This window comes from Vanessa tameamea, chromosome Z (assembly GCF_037043105.1).
Source record: "Vanessa tameamea isolate UH-Manoa-2023 chromosome Z, ilVanTame1 primary haplotype, whole genome shotgun sequence".
NCBI lineage: Eukaryota > Metazoa > Arthropoda > Insecta > Lepidoptera > Nymphalidae > Vanessa > Vanessa tameamea.
Window position 1 is genome coordinate 12,478,883 of NC_087341.1, and position 17,738 is coordinate 12,496,620.

Below are 17,738 nucleotides of genomic sequence, written 5' to 3' on the forward strand. Positions count from 1 at the left end.
ATTTCACCCTTCATGGTGATCAGATCAGTGGCGGATGATGCAATACTCGACCAATGAGCATACAGTATTTAGTTATTCTGACTTTTCATAATTTCAGAAACTCACAATTAGTCTCCCAATTAGATTTTTACGATAATGACATTAATATGTAAAAAAATGTTCCGATTTATATTATTCTTGACTCTGAAACCACATAAATAGCAATGATAAGTAATGTATTTCAATATTATATGCACTTAAATTTAATAGAAAGTCTTACAAATGTACCTTAATTGATTTTATAAATTTAGCTGTTTTGTATAACATATTATTTGAATTCTATAAAGCAATTATGATTATTGTATTCCATTTTATTTTAGGTTTATTTTGATCTACTGAAGCGGGTGTTTTTTCGAAATAGGAGTAATGTTGATTTGACTAATAAATAATTTGTTTTAGATTTTATTGTTTCTACTATCCTTTTGTACAACCTAAGGGTAACGTTTAAGCTTTAGTTGAGTAACCATGTCTTACTTTTATTAAAGCTACTCGTTACCTTACTAATACATTTGTTACAGCTCTTTCCGTTGCCGCTTATAGTAAAGAGAAATAATAACTTTGACCTTGATTTGACATGACATTATTGGAAGGCATCTAAAATAATCTGTGGTATTCATTATGAATTCGTGAAAAAATGGCGTCATAAATGTATAAATTCGGACTGTTCGAATTTTGTGATGGGCCGAAATTTTTTGAACCGAATAAAAATAAATAAAATAAAAAATAATAAAAGTGGGCCGAACGTTCAGTACAATTCTGCGCTTTCCCGAGAATGATTTATTTTAATTATTGCTGGATATACCCCGTCGGCACTTAATTTTTATTATATATCTTTATGTTTATTTGATTAAGCAAATATTGTTATTTTAAGATTTTTTTACAAATTTAATTTAGTTTTTATCGCTTGCCAGGTAAGGTTTATAACATGTTCCCAATTAAAATAAATGATTATGAGTATATCAAAGACATGCTATTTACTGTTATAACAGGCATGTTTTTTTAATGGTTTCAGTCGAGATAGTTAAAGGATATAGAGCATAATACATTCAAACCGAATTTCGGCCCATCACTAATAATAATACAATTATTATATATATATAATCTATTTTTAATATGGTATGAAAGCAATAGAAAAAGATGGTAATAAATATATTCATAGCGTGCAAACTGTCGGTAGCAAATAGGTTTTTTATCATAATTTATAAGATAACATATAATACTGAATGGATGGAATATTTAGGGATCATTAAAACGAAAAATATTTATAATATATTTATTTGTAATGGGAATTAAACCCAAACATAGCTCTGAGCACAATATCACCGACGTGTAAAACACATCATTCACAATTAACATAATTAACCAAGACATTTCCTAATAAATACTGTATCTACTATTACATAACATCACAGATTAATTATTAAAATTCACGACCGGACCGTCTATGTGATAGTTGCAGATTTGATATAGATAATACAAAAATAACAATATTATATACGTAAAAATAAAATAAACTTTTCATCTGTATAAATAAATAGGAATCTTTAATTTGGCAAATCTTTATAAATAATTCATATGCATCCGGCCTGCGTAACATAAATGTAAATAACAAAATATCGTTTCGGTAACAAATTTTGCGAGGTCAAACAGTAAAAATGCCTTTATATAGAACATGACGATATCATTTGGTCAAAAAATTGTTTGTCTTCGACTGCATGGGTAGGAAAAACTTGAATGTACGTCTTATTCTAACGAAATGCCATTCTATTGTTTCAATTATAAATTCTCACTGTCACTTTAAAACTACTTACAAACTACTTTTTTAAACATTTTTATCATACAATAAACTAGAATATCTGCTGCGAGGTAAAGTATTACAGTTAGGCGTAGCATGTGGAGTAGCGATGTGGGTCCGGCCCATCAGTTAACCCTTTCGGTCCGTAGAAAAATAGCGAATACATTCCAATAAAAAAAACATTTAAGCCTTTCGGGTTCAAGTGGTATTTCAAACTAGTACAAATATTAAAAAAAAAAAAATTGCTACGCTCTTGTAATAGAATAACTATCAATTTTCATAACCACGACAACAATACTACAATGATTTTGGTAATTTCACTCCGAAATAACCTTCTTCTTTAAATAGACTTATCGACTTATTTTAACTGGATTTGTTAGTAATTCTTTACCTCCCAACTGATTCAGCTTACTTCAGAAATCAGCTGTCTAATCATGAAAAAAATTGAGGCTCAAAAATACTCAGCCACTGTTACTCTTAAAATATAATAATGTGTCAACTTTTAAAATTAATAATTCTATACATTTAAAGCACTTATGTTGCCAGAGGTTTCATTCGATAGTAGTACGGAATAATATTTAATAAAAATAAATTATTGCTTAATTCTATACACGATTTATGACCAAAACTTTTTATTAGTATAATGAATTTTATGTTCAAATAATGCTGTGTTAAAAGTTTTCATTTGTATAGCATAACAGTTGGACATGTATTTATAATACTCTTTAGTTTGTTATATTTACATATTATATTACACATTTTACATAGATATAGTATAACAAATTAGTAACAAAATAATGGAGTTAACTTAGACTACGGTGTAGTAGTAATGGTGTCAGATTTTGTACGATGTTCGTTCCTCCTGTTCTTCGATATTGTACTTATATGCCACGGACGGTTTTTTAACATAATGGCACTGATACACTAAAAGCTAACATTTTTTCAAGGCATCAAACTTGTTTCATTGAAGATGGTGGCCTCAGTGGCGTTCATGACCTGCCCATGGCCAGAGAATTTCACGATGATTCCATCTAGGGACGTCCAGGTACCTACGACGAGTCCAAGGGCGCCGAAGAGTACTACTATAGCGTTCTTTATTATCATTCTGATGCGTTCCGAGTCAGAAACGTAGTACCAGTAAGTGCAACTTTGTATGAAAGCTGGGAAGGCCAAACCGAGAGCGGAGAGGCATAGAGCGCCGAACAGCGAGATGAATAGATCGAGCTCTGGAACGGCAGCGGCTAAACCAACTGTAGAAGAAAATTTCATTTTACAAATGATATATTTAAACATTTTTACTTTACATTAAAACCAGTTAATACATTTAATCGACAAAAAACGACGTTCTCCTTTTTGAAGTCGGTTTGTATACGTAATAATTGTTAATATTGAAACTTACAAGTGACCAGCACGATAAGGGTTCTTAACACGTACTCCCAAAGAAGCCGATGATTGCTATTCAGGAGACGAACACCGATATACTCGTTCCACAAAATGTCAATGGCGACGTAGCAGGCGAGACCGTGAGTGATGAAAATAGCAAACGCCAAAAGACATTGAACAACACTTGCAAGCCTACAAAAAAATATTGTTATTAGTATATCTAGTATCTAAAGATTAGATTACTAAATACAGTTATTTTGGAATTTAAGATACAATATTATAACCATTTTGGTATATGTAATAGGTAGGTGGACGGGCAAATGGGCCACAAAAGTGGTCACCACTGCTGACAGAAATATTAACCATTCCCTATATCGCACCAATGCGCCACCAACCTAAGATTTTATGTCCCTTGTGCCTGCAGTTACACTGGCTCTCTCACAAATGCTATACATCTACATATGCTAAATATTGCTGTTTGTCAGTAGAATTTCTATTGAGTGGGTGAAACCTACCCAGAAGGACTTGATTAAAGTCCTACCACCAAGTCATAGAACCTTCATTTTGTTGAACAAAATGCATGTAGATTCAGAGTCTGTATTATTCGGTCTATAGATCAAGAGGATTCACTGCTTTAATATTAAAAATAATACGTATCTTGGAAGTAAATAACATGTAATTCTGTAAGGAAAGCTATACTTACGTCTCAGTTTGAGAAGGCAGATTGAGAGTGATGCTGCCGGCCGCTGCATTGCCATACTGCAGGTATCCAAACAGGCCCATACCAATGTACAAAATTATAATGCTAATCATGGCACGGTTCAGAACTCCACAATTTCCAACAAAGTCCTTGGGCGTCTTCATCTCGTTTTCCAGCGGCATAATCTAAAGGACGAGATATTTTAAATATTGAATTTCCTATAATAGAAATAATCTTATTTTATCGAATCGTTCGGCTAGCCAGTGTTTTAGAAAGTTAAGAATATAGGCACTAGCTTAAAAATATGTCCGATTTAATTAATAAAATTATTTTCAATGATTTACAGTTTCACAATTTAGAAATAGTTTTTTTGTGCTTGAGAGCAGTCTGTGATTCCCGTTAATGACAAATTTTACAATATTGACATAGGTACATTTAGAATAACGTCATATCTCCCATTCTCTTTCATCTCGATTACATAAATTATTTAAAAATTATCTTAAGGTGATAATCAAGTCCTTATTTGAGTAAAGATATTTTTCATTTTTTTTTTATGAATTGAATAATAAAGACTTTTTATTTGTTTTACTTACCACACCAATGGCTTCCAAAGCGAACAACACAGTTCCAAAGAAGAGTGGGAAATCAGCGATCTTCCCTGCGGGCAATTTACCCTCTAAAGTAGGAGCTTCTCTGAACAAGTAGTACAGGATAATGCCGAAACTGACGATAGTGACTGCATTGGCTATCGCCGAGAAGGGTGCCAAGTATTTTAGATCTCGAACCCAATTTATCAGTACTAAGGGCAGCAGAATATACAACATGACTTCAACTACAGTGACGTTCAGCCCGAAGTGTTTGGTTAAAACGTATTGAATGTTTTCGGACACGAACACCACATATACACAGCACGTACCAATCTGGTAGATTAGCAGAAATACGTTTACTACATTCCTAAAAAAAAATAACATATTTATAGAAAATATTTTTAAATATTTACTGAAACTTAAAATAAAATAGTATTCATAAATTAGTAATAAATTACAATTCGGTTACTTACGCAGCATAAGGAGCACATGCTTTGCACCAGTCAGGGCCTTCTGAAAGAGCCGCTTCAGCGACAGCTGTGTATGACATAGAAGGCACTTTCCGCCGCTTGCATAGAACGTAGCACGAGTCAAGGAGAACGTGAATGCAATAGGTGCAGAGTACTCCAATGACGAGGGTCCCGATGGTTCCAACCACATATCCTGACTTTGCAAATGCGTGCGGCATCGCTAGTATACCGGTACCTAAACTTCCCTTTAGCAAATGCAGGAGTGTTTCTGTGTTCCTGTAAGAAACAAGTATTTTTTTTTTATTATAAATATTTCGTTTTTCTCATGTTTTTTATAAAACATATACATTTCGTGATGTATTTTATGTGCATTATAATGCTATTAATAATAATACTTTATTGTAATTGTGCTCTTGTAATTATTGTTTCCTATATAGTTTTCCTATACAGTCTCGTGATATCTGAATATCCTTCATTGGAAATAAACACATTATTAATTGAAACAAGAATCGTAATACGCCTAAATAGTTTATCAGTTTTAACACACCAAACTTGAATTATCTAGAATAACAAGTAACGTTACTGCTTATATAAACTAAGGTATTGCAGCAATAGATACTATCGCTAAATATTGCCTCATATCCCTTTATTAACTGTATGTATTACTTGTCTAGGCAGGATTTCGAATGAAATCTAGATCTAGTATTACATGTAAAATTAGAGTGAATGTAAATTTCAATTACACATTCAATCAATACGTTTAAAAGACATAGCATTGATTCTCTTACCGTTATAAATATACCTTTTATTCGGTTTGTTTGTTCAGACGTAAATCGATTAATCATTTACATTATTTAGTTGCAATAATAGTTAATGAAATAAGGACCAAAACATTTATTGGTACTTTTAGTAAATACTATATTAATAAATTATTTTAATAATCATATATAAATTCATTAAAATAGTAAGAAATATTTGCAACAAAGCGTTTAACTATATTTTTAGGTATTAGGTCATAATCTCCTAACATAATATATTGCTGATGGAAGTACTGAATTACGAAACATACTTGATAGTTCGATCACGATGGAAAACACTAAGACTTTAATTCTTACGTTTAACCTTTCAAATTGCAAATTAAGGATAATCTTCCTCGAATGATATAAAAAAAAATAATGATATGAAATAGGATTTATCTACGTAATAAAAATACATTTTATTTGAATTAAGGAAACAGGTTGCTATAGGTATATACTTGCCTAAATTTTATGCTAAGTAATACTAGGTACGTGAGACCTTGATCTGATTTTGTTATTCAGTTTTATCCTATGTAATTACGTCAAGATTCTAGTAATTCATATAAGGAAAAAAATATCTACTTATAATAATGAAAACGACGTGAAGGTAATTTTAATTTAGGAACTTGTTTATAATATACGACGAAAATCAACGAAGAGTTAATGTTTCTATGTTAGTAATGTATTTACGCGTCGTATTGACAAATTATATGTAAGTTTATTACTGTTTCTTGTCGGTGGGTGCGTGTAGGTACGTGGAACCTCATATTTAATAATGGTCACTACAGCCCTGATTCCGCCTGGGTAAAATACAATAGTTATATTTATTAGATCGTTTTTTAAGTTATATAACAAAACATTGTAAAATAATCAATATTACATCAGACGATCTTTCCATGCGTACTCAGTGCACGTTCAAATATTTTTTATGCTTTGTTATTGCATCTTGTGACATACATAATCCTATATGATAAATAAAAGCAACTATACCTAATACTAATAAAATAAATTTTTCAATATACAACAGAATACAAAAAAATTAACGGTGGTGTTACAAAATTATTTTAATCTATGTCACGAGGTCGGATCTACGTATCAAATATAATTTGAAAATAGCTTGAACATAAAGAGACACAAAACGAATCTCAATAATAAAATAAAATATCACAAGGAATTAAGAAACGGATTTTAACGAAACTTAAAAAATTAGCTATGCTTAAATTCGTTTTTAAATAAGTATAAAAAATCCTATTGAAAATTTAAATATAGATACTACTACCTACCTAAACTAGGTATTCAAGTAGGCTCTTATTGGTACATTCAAATCTCTCTTATATCGTCATTTAACATTATTATTTATTTAATTAATTAATTATAAAATATTATGTCATTTACATTCATTATCTATTTACGATTTCATTAATTTATTCTGTTTAAAAGAACAGTACAACGTGAACGACCTTAAGGCGCTGTTATAGATAATAGTTATTACATTAAAAGTCATAATTAATTCTCTAGAAAATGAGCTGAGGTGTAGTTTAGTACGTTGTTTTTATAACAATGTTAGATGAGATAAATAGGAAAGTCCTTGTCGCCCTAAGATATGATAGATCGTTGAGGAAAATAGGAAGAGGAAATGGCCGAGAAGGTTGAATACCCTGATTCATAGCAGGCCGTGTTGTGAATTTTTATAACTCGATTTGACCGGTCAAGGGAGACGACTCGCGAAAGGTTTCGATTGTATGGTTACATAAATGTCACGATATTAAAATGAGTATTTAGTAAATGTCACTTAAAAGATGATCAACCTTAATTATATATATTGTTTATGTGATGTCCTATACTAGTTAAACACTAATCTCTTTTTTTTTGTCATGATTGATTTGACATTCAAAAGAAAAAAACAACATTGTTTATCTAATTTATTTATCCATGACAGTGTAATATATTTTTAGTACCTAATTAAAATAGATTCTAATTACTTACGTGGTAGGATGTTCTACGACTCTGTTATCATAAGGTTCGTATTCCTCGACTTCTTGGAGGTTCTTTTCCTTCATGTTAACGAGGAATATACCTTTGTCTCCTGGCTTCTTCTTCTCATCTTTAACTGGTGATAAACTGAAAAAGATGTTCACGTACAATATACTTTTCTCCATGAACCACATTGTATTAGGATATGTATCTACTTTATTAAAATCTAATATTTTTATCAATTACGTTTACGCACTTGCAGAAAATAGATCATTGGTATATAATGTAAGACAAATTCAGCTTATTATGATAAGTACATGAGTAAAAAGCAATGTAATTGCTAAATTTTTATTGTACTCGTATTAACAAAAAAAATAATCAGGTTATATTTTAAAAGTATAGTAGATTTTAAAGCGGCGTCGGTAAACCCAACTTACTTTGCCATTTTCGATTGCTAGGAGACGAGAAACGTTTGCGGGTTATTGATTTATAGATGTTATTTTAACGTGACTCAAGGTTGCATTTTAAACGATTTAAACTATTTAGTTAACATTACGATTATAATGTTAAAATATTAGATTTAGTTGTTTTAAAAATAGCATGATATTAATATTATGTTAGGCCAGCAAACTACAGATATAGAATGAAGGCCACAGAAGTCATTTTGGAAATAATTTACGACATTATATTTCTCAGATTTGTAAAGGTTGATAAACAGCAGAATTCGATATTGAAAGTATGTTTTTCTGTGACCTACATTTATTTTATTCGATTCGATATAATTTAATTATAGGATCGCGTAATCGAATTCAGGCCATTACTTTTCTTAGTGCAGCCAATTTTATTTGACGAATATTAAGAACATATACAAAATATAATTCATTTACTAAGATAGAATAAATTTTAATAATATAAGATATTTTTTTTATCTGGTTGCCAATCGTAGTGTATTAACATCCTGCATAAATGTGTACATTATAATGAAGCTTCATAAATTGAATATTTTATTTTTTATTGAGAAAAACTTGCATTAGATCATACCAAAGAAAATTTTACGTTTTTATTCAGTCTTTTATGACTCAGAGAAATTTGTGGAAGAATTAAGATACAAATTATTAATTCTCATGGAGTTTTAACAATAAACAAAATACAATGAGCCATTAAGTCATGACGTCAGAAGCTATTCGGATGTCATGCAAACATCGTCACAAACTAGATTATTTGATTTAGTGACGTTTATCTAAAAAATATCATAACAATACCCAGATGAAGTTTACCTTTGTGGAAGAAAATCGTCGGGTTCGAAAGAAGGATTGACCATCGGACCGCTCTGTCTTCGGGCCCATTCTTCGGCTTCCTGAAAAAGGAAAATATCTTAGTTGAGAAATAAGCATAAATATATAATTATATTTATCGTTTAGTATAATGTTAACAATAACTGAAACGTTAATAGCGCAATGGTTTACGGGGCGCCTAACAATGTAGGGAATCGCCGGCCCGATCCTTACCCCCTTGGGCTATTGTCGTCCCCAATCTATTAGTAATTCCATATAGGGGGTCATTACATAGTCTATAACTAGATAAAAATATTTATATACGTTATATATCCCATCGATTGATTAATAATTATAATGAAAATGTTATACATACACTGTGTGAATTTGTATTAAACTTATCAAAATTATAATCCTGAACAGATCATAAAGTGGCTCTAAGGGTAGGTAAAACAGAGCACGTTGGACTGTTCCGCGTAAACGGAGTTCATGCGGGCAAAGTCACAACACAGCTATCATATGCTTACGTATTTTTTGCATATAGTGTCGTAAAAACCGCTAGCCACCCACGCTAAACTAAATGACAACGACATCATCAAATCCCCATAACAGTAATAAGTACAATGGAACACTATCTGTGTCGATGTACTCAAATTGATTTGACATTTTTCTTGTCTATGTTTTTTTTTCTACACCCGTGTTTGCCTTCAGGGTAGATAGCATCAGTTTAATTAATGGAAAAATTGGTTAAATCCGTAAAAACATTTTTTATATTTCTTGAATACGTTGATTGGCTTATAAAAATATGGTATGTATATAACTACTCTTTAAAAAAATGTATTATTTTTTTAAAAATATTTACCTAAATGTTGAAGTTTCTCAATAATATTCTATAATTGTACACCGATACCATGGAGTTATAATGTGAAATAAAACTAAATCTTCTTGATATTCACACTTAATCTTGGTGGCTTGATGTGAGAATAAAATGTCAACTTAGTTAACAACATTTATATCAAGTGCCCACATTTTCCCGTTAAACGCACACATATCTTTAACGTAAATCTGTCTAAGATCATAAGAGCCTTAAAAAAACTATTTGTCATTAATGTTTTTTGTTTTTTTTTGTTCTGTTAAACTTTAAAATCATTTTTTTTTAAATCCCAATTTTATATACTTTGAGATTATCTATTAATTATTTAATGTAACAGTGGAAACTTTGGCTTATGTAACACTTATTTTGGTATCAAATGTTTGTGTGTTATACTATGCTGTATGTTTCCCGACATTAAAATAAATGTATAATTATAGCGTGATAACTGAGTCCAAAAAATAACAATGCTCACCGTGATGTAGTATTATAACGTTATGTACATATTTATTTTTTCCTAACTAAATTTGTTAGGAATCCTGTGCTAATGAAGATTGCGCGAACATATTATTGGTGAAAAATTCTGATTTATTGGTATTTGAATATTTACTAACACTTATTTAAATATTTTGTTTGCTTAAAATGTGTGATTTCTAAGAAACATTCTATTTTTATACGGAAAGAATGGCAATTGTTATTATTTAAAGTTTGAATTTATTTACTAATGACTTATAATATTAGCATGTTTTGTAAATATATAGGTACATAACATACTTAATAGTATACATAAACGATAACATGATTCATTCATATTCGCGGTTCTTCTAAGCAGGTAGAAGCACAGATCTTAATACATAGTTACCATGTAGATAACTATATTTGAACATATTATGTACAAATTATGCACTGATGAGAAGAATCAACTAAATAGCTGGAAGTGTTAGATTATATTCGTAATCAGAAAGTGGGAGGATAGCTCAGTTACAAACAAGTTGAAAACTTAAAGCGTTTACTTCGACATCATGAAACGACATCTTCATTTTTAATAGTTCACATAAATATCTATATTAACCTTTTATTATTTGCAGGCACAATATAAATCAATAAATTTACTTTTACTTTAAAATATCTATCTACATAAACTTAAATTTTTGAAAGGTAATGTACGCATACAATAATAAAATATATGTATTTAATGTATCTGAAGTAATTGAAATAAAGCTAATGTTACTCGCCTCATATTCATTTGTTTTAATTATATTATTCACTTAAAACTAATCATATTTTATTCTAATGAAGTTTACCTTACCATATTATTAATAAAATAAGCTTACCCGCATGTTCGATAGTTAAGTTATAAATTCGTATAATTTTAAATGAAATTAAAGTATTTAAATTAGTAAAGACTACTTAAGCCTTAACCAATGTTAGACTAGCAAATTAAATACCGCTTATAGGTATTGGCTGTGTAGTCAATATAAAAAAAAACTAGTGATTGGTCGTCAGGTGTAAGGCCTATAAAGTAGATAGCCTACGTCTTTCCTTAGCGTTCGAACTTGATTCATACCAAATTTCATTAGACATACAGACTGTAGGCAGAGTTACTTTCATATTTTTAATAGATATTAATCATTCTATTCTTCAAGTACGGAGAACATTAAAAGTAAGATAACATTTAGTATACTGGCAACATCAACAAACCTGCCAAAAGGGGTAACGCAACAATTGCTATAAGGCGTTAGAATACTTTGGGTTTGCTAATGTGATGTTGCGTATAAGTCTGCCACAAAGAAGATTTTTGTTTTGAATATAAAATATATTTGGTATCAGTCATATGTAAATATATACATTTAAGCAATTAATTTACATTTTATTTGTTGAATGCTTACGGTTATAGAGGATCATCAAAACAGGTTCAAGGGCTATCGACCTATAGCCGTATTAAATCGTTATTAAAATATTTTTTAATACGCGATTTATCTCTTATATATGCATGTACTTAATGCATTGAGGAATAATAAGTATGGCGAAGTTATGAACTTATGTGGTGACACACTACAATTACATTAGAAAATCTTAATTGATATAAATTACACATTCAAGGAATCTATTAATTGTGATAACTGATTAAAAATCTTAGATATTTTATTAAAATAGCTGTGTTTCTTATTCATCTCGTGCTTAGTCGTGAAGGAAATGAAATTCACGTGCCTATCACCACTGGAGCCTCAAGTCTTGTTTTCAAGAGAAGAAATGGTCTTTGCCAAGTACTTGTCGTTGCTTTTATTGAAATAACTTATAATTGGAGCTAATGATACGGTGGCCCTTAAATTATATTTAAATATTTGACTTTAAAGGATGTTCTTAAATAATACACAACTCATCGTTTATCAGTCGCGGTGACTATAGCGGGTTCAACAACACTTTTATTGTTGTACTTGTATAATTATAGAATAACATACATAAGAAAAACATTCAACAACCTACATACTTAGTATTTTACAATTTTACCGATCCGTGATTATAGAAGACCCATTACAATTCTAGTAGTATACAACATAAACGACTGCACATTTATCAAACAGTTTTCTTGAACCAACTGTAATAAAAAACGAGAAACGGACACAACATCCTATACCTAACAAAATTAATTTCATTTCCTCTCTTCATTCAACGCAACGAACCTTAGAGTGCTGTACCTTAGTCCGATTACTGAATGAATCACGAGCTCGTGTTACAACACACGATGTTTATGGCAGACTTAGACCAAAATAGAATTAGTGAGGTCAGGATATTCCTAGCGCAAATTGGATCCCCTTCGACCTTAATTCCGTAGCCGACTGTACATGTAACAACTGCCATCCTGTATGCAAATGTCTCAATTATGCTCTATCGGATATTGTTCGCCACAATCAATTCAACTAGTCATCTATATTTATCGGTCTCAGAGTACTCATTCATCTGATTTTGTTTATTTCCTCTGTGACATTTTTTGTTTTTTTTTTTTCTCAGCGTGATTGATCTAGATCTTGAAAGGCATAAAATCTCCCGGCGAATTCAATGTCTTATGCGTTTAGCTTAGTATTTTTACAAGCTTTTGTTCACTTGTTATTTGTAAAAATGTATGTGTTAGTATGTGTGGATCAAATCTTTCAACTGAACTTTAAACCAATTTAGTTATTGAGTTAGAATTTTGCGCACGCTTAATTAAGGTGACGTTTAAATGTAGTTAGTGTAGTGAATATTTTAGTATGGAACGCCTACACGTACATATTTATTGGTTTAGAAGTACCCTGTAGGCTCCACAGCAGTAGAAAGATTTTAGAAAGTAATTCTTATAAGGGACTTTCTTTACAAAATAAATTTGTTTTTAAAATATTTCTTTAAAACAATTTAACTAAATACGAGGGTGTTTACTTACACGTATATGATTATATATATTTTGTATTTCATGCTTTATGTCCACTGAGATTATGATAAATTTTGTGCTTAATACTATAATTTCGACATTGGTTAGGTTAGGTTAGCTTGCTGAGAAATACTTAAATCTCAAGTATATAATTTACATTAAGTACTTCAATGAGTAGCCAAGAGTATATTTTTATATGATTTTATCAGTTTAAGTATGTCAGCTACTTTAACATACAAGTAGTCCTTGACGTTAATTTGAGAAAATATTGCGTACCTTATTTTATAGAGGTTCATCCATACATAATAATATATGTAGGTAGTAATATACTTGAATATTCATAACGCCCTATTTAATGTTTATATTAGATGTTTAAAAGAATAAAAATATTTGTTGGGCGTTTGTTCTTTCTGCTTTGCTAAGCCATTCATCCGATTGTCAACTTTCGTGAATTGTTCGTAATACATCCGCGAACATTCTTGGCCGAATAAAATCTATAATAATCTTTTTTCGTATGTTTGTCCTTCAATAACGTTTTTATTTTAGTCGTGAAATGAACGCCGGGAAATTAGTATAGAATAAAACATGAAAATATGTTTTGTCTTTGTGTCCTTGTTATATTAAAGATTCATTAAATATGATTTTGATTTTCATAGATTATTTTTATATCGTTGTTTTGACATAAATCCATAATTTTTTTTGTTATTTAGTAATGATACTACTTGAACGAAGTCTCGAATTGATTATGTCGCTCATGAAATAATGTTGGAAATGAAATTAATTTAAAAAAAAACTTGGTTTACACATTTTTTTAAAAGTTAAGACATTGCGAGTCGGGTTGATAACGAGGAAGCGGTGAGTTAGTTTACACTTAAGATTTAATGTATACAATTAAATATAAGAACGTAGGTACCTTAAAAGTTGAGAAGGTACATTAAAAACCTGTCATTAAAATTAACTTCTACGTTATTAAAACAGTAAAATAGATTAGGCAATATTAATTTGGTTGTATTTTTGAGGAATCTTTAGTTAATAGCAATGAAGTAGCGATTGTGCAGATATTGTGGTTACGTTTGGTAGATTCATTCATCAGTTAAAAAATTTCAAGAAATAAATTCAACATCTATTAGTAACTTTGAGAATGTTATAGATTATATTGCAAAATAAGTAATTTGGTATCATTCATAATTATATATAGAATATACGCTTTGATAAAAAATATTACTATGATATAAATGTTTTGGTGTATATAAAATACATATTGAAGTTTGGACCATTTTCTTGTTATAGTAGGTAGGTACACACATTTTTCGGCGACTGTCTATTATACAGAAACATCAACTTTACTTTAGAAGGAAATATATAAGTGAAGAAGTTCTTATTAGTACAACCACATTTTAAAATATACTAACTGCACAATTTTAATACTATTTTTAATTGAGGCCTTCAGACAAAATTGTTGTGACATCATTCATAACGGACACTAAAATATTAAAGCAGTAAGAAATTCAGAAATTAATGGAAGGTTTTCGATCATCTTGTATTGCTTAGCATTCGAACTTCATATACCTGCTCAATATTACAAAATCAACTAATGTATTTATTATGGATTTATAAATATTAACTACGATTACCCACATATGTTACATCTAATGTTACCATCATCGCAAAACTCATTTTTAAAAAGACTTGATAGTAACTACGATGATGCGTTTTTACGTTAAACTTAAAACAACAAGGATTTAATGTATCATATAGAAATGTATATAACTTTATTTTCTCATAAAAACGAACAACGGGATTCCGTCACGTCCAGAACAGTCCGTCTTGCGACTGCGCTCGCTCAGCGAACTTTAATGTCATCGATCACTATCTCGTCGATATTTCGACGTTTTTACGGTCCATTAAACAGTGCCAACATCTACCTTGAATAACAATATTGTACAATAATTATCAGACAGGAATTACGTGTTCACGTTCACATATATGAGATGAACCTTAGTTGTAAAGTGAAACGTTTAAGATAAGTCATCCGAAAGGTTGAAATTAATTTATACAAACTATATTCCACGTATCGCTATAAGGCAGTATAAAAATGGTACTTTTAAAAAAAACCGTGATTGGAGCCATCATAGAAAAATATGAATACAACCGCTGTCATTTTACCGAAACGTGACTTCTGTAAACAAGTGTAACTAAATACCGAGAAGTTGTATAGAATAAATATTTTTAATATCAAAATATGTAGTACAGTCATCCGAGATAATTTTAAAGTTAAACGGTGGTTAACATGATACGAATGTTTGCGTGTGAAGAACCTTGTACAAACACTGGACGATTCACAAGAGATCATGATCGTTGGCTCCTACCAAACGGAAAATAACCAGTAATAACACTTGAATAATATTCTAAATATTATAATAACTTCAAAGCGGTCAGTAGTTTTTTATTATAATTACATTAGTAAAGCAATGGATGACAACAAATAAAGCGATTCGAATGCGCGATGTAGGTACTCGTAGCTTAGCGCCTTCATAAAATCTTTGAAATAAAAACATACTTATTATACAATTTTTATCGCTTTTATTAAAATATTTTTCTGCTACTATTAGCCTAACATATTTTAAAACTATCATTGCACATAATTATATAAAATCATACAGCTTTTTTGAACATATTAAATGTAATGTTTTAACAAAAGTTAAAGTTTATGTAATTAATTTATCGCATTTGATGAAAATACGCCTGTAATCAGGCCTGCCATAATTATTATTTGCGTGAATTACGACCAATCATTTTTGTACATCGTAATATTTTAAAATATAAAATTCATTTTCTTCGTTTAATATTATGAGAACTAAAAGTGATTACAATATATTTAATAATTTATTAAGCACTAAACATTTGGAAAAAAGCAATGTTTTAAAGTAATGGTAGGATTTGTGGTCAAGCCCGTCTGGATGGTTACTGGATTCCACCTGTTCAACTTATTCTGTTGCCTCCAACAACGTTGCTATGTATCAGTTTGAATAGGATTTAGCTAGATTAGTTACAACCACAAGGTACATAACCTACGATAATTTTATTAGCAGTATCATCAGCAGCATAGTGGCAGACTATTATTACCCATCATTTGCAACTGTTGAGCATTGAATATTTATCTAACGTATTTCATTTACGAGTGATGATTTGTGCACAAAAATAATATGTTATTGCTATTGTTTGTAAATGATTTTATGACAAAATGCTACTTTTGTATCATAATGGAAATATAATAAACGAAATAGTCGCGTTTTGGAAGTCCAAACGACAAATAGTAAGTACCTATTCAGTTTGTTTGTCAATAAACTTTTATGATCAAACATGCGTGTCAATCGAATTAGAGTTATGTATAAATTATTCGTAGTTTTGTTTATTCTTTATCACGGCCATGGCTTGTTGTAAGTTCAAAGTATCCGCTTTTATACGAAAATAGATTCCGTGGTATAGGCGGGAAAATCAGTTAGTTGCCAAGTTGTAATGACGTTTCATATCTCCATAATACTAGTTTAGCATAAGAAACAATAACACTTATAAAGATTTATAAAAAAATTATGGCATAGAGGAGTGTACCGACCGACCTTCACTGAGCGTCTCGGTAAATTTATATTTAGAATTGAACTTTTTGATGTGAATGTAATCGGTACGTACTGTAAAATTTGAAATGTTAAGTACATTAATATACCTTTAATTTCAAATAAAATATAAATTACATCCAAAATTAAAGAGATAAAATATAGATCAAATTGCTTTTCTATAAGTTACGGTTGTGTCCAAACGTATCTTTACTCGATCCCTTTTTTGTAGTAAATATTTTATCGTCGTCTTAAATAGAAATCTTCGGAAATTTGTACGCTTTTTGTCTGAAATGTGTTGTCATAAAGAATTTTGAAAATTATAATAAAATTAAGCTAAGGTTAATGAATAACGATGGAGTCCCACATATGTTGAGTTCTCATTGAAGCTGTTTCAAATTGAACTGTTCATAACTTTCATATACTATCCCTGGTCTATTTTTTTTTAAATCATACATACCTACTTTAATTTATAAGTGCCGATTACATTATGTCGAACTAATGATATAGAATTATTTAATTTTATTAAATATAATGGTTTCGTTTTTATTAAATAGACTTTAGTTTAGAAAAGTCCCACCCGCTTGTATGAGAACTTACAACCTACGCTGAAGTGATAATTATAATTATACTTTGTTGGTGTAGTTTTATAAGATAGCTGAACAAACTAATATATCACTCTATCCCTTCGGAGGGCATCGTGGAATCGCTTGCGCATGCTAACCTGATTCCCCGATTGGTGTTTGGGTTCCTGGGGTACAGAGAACATCTATACACTCTACCATACTATCCTCGCCGCGGCCTACTTCTGCGACATGACTGTAA

The 17,738-nt window shown here is 30.3% G+C and overlaps 1 protein-coding gene across 1 annotated transcript in view; it reads right to left on the reverse strand.

Annotated features, from left to right (window-relative positions):
* Positions 1-1,298: 1,298 nt before the first annotated feature.
* The window catches only part of LOC113401405 (proton-coupled amino acid transporter-like protein CG1139), a 41,343-nt gene continuing 24,903 nt past the window's right edge, over positions 1,299-17,738 (reverse strand). The window contains exons 2-8 of the mRNA XM_026641321.2: positions 9,023-9,102; positions 7,758-7,892; positions 4,978-5,250; positions 4,511-4,871; positions 3,921-4,102; positions 3,234-3,409; positions 1,299-3,084 (exon numbers count right to left, since the gene is read on the reverse strand). Coding sequence (XP_026497106.1) covers positions 2,777-3,084; positions 3,234-3,409; positions 3,921-4,102; positions 4,511-4,871; positions 4,978-5,250; positions 7,758-7,892; positions 9,023-9,102 — 1,515 coding nt within the window. The 3' untranslated portion in view covers positions 1,299-2,776. The remainder of the gene's footprint in view (positions 3,085-3,233; positions 3,410-3,920; positions 4,103-4,510; positions 4,872-4,977; positions 5,251-7,757; positions 7,893-9,022; positions 9,103-17,738) is intronic.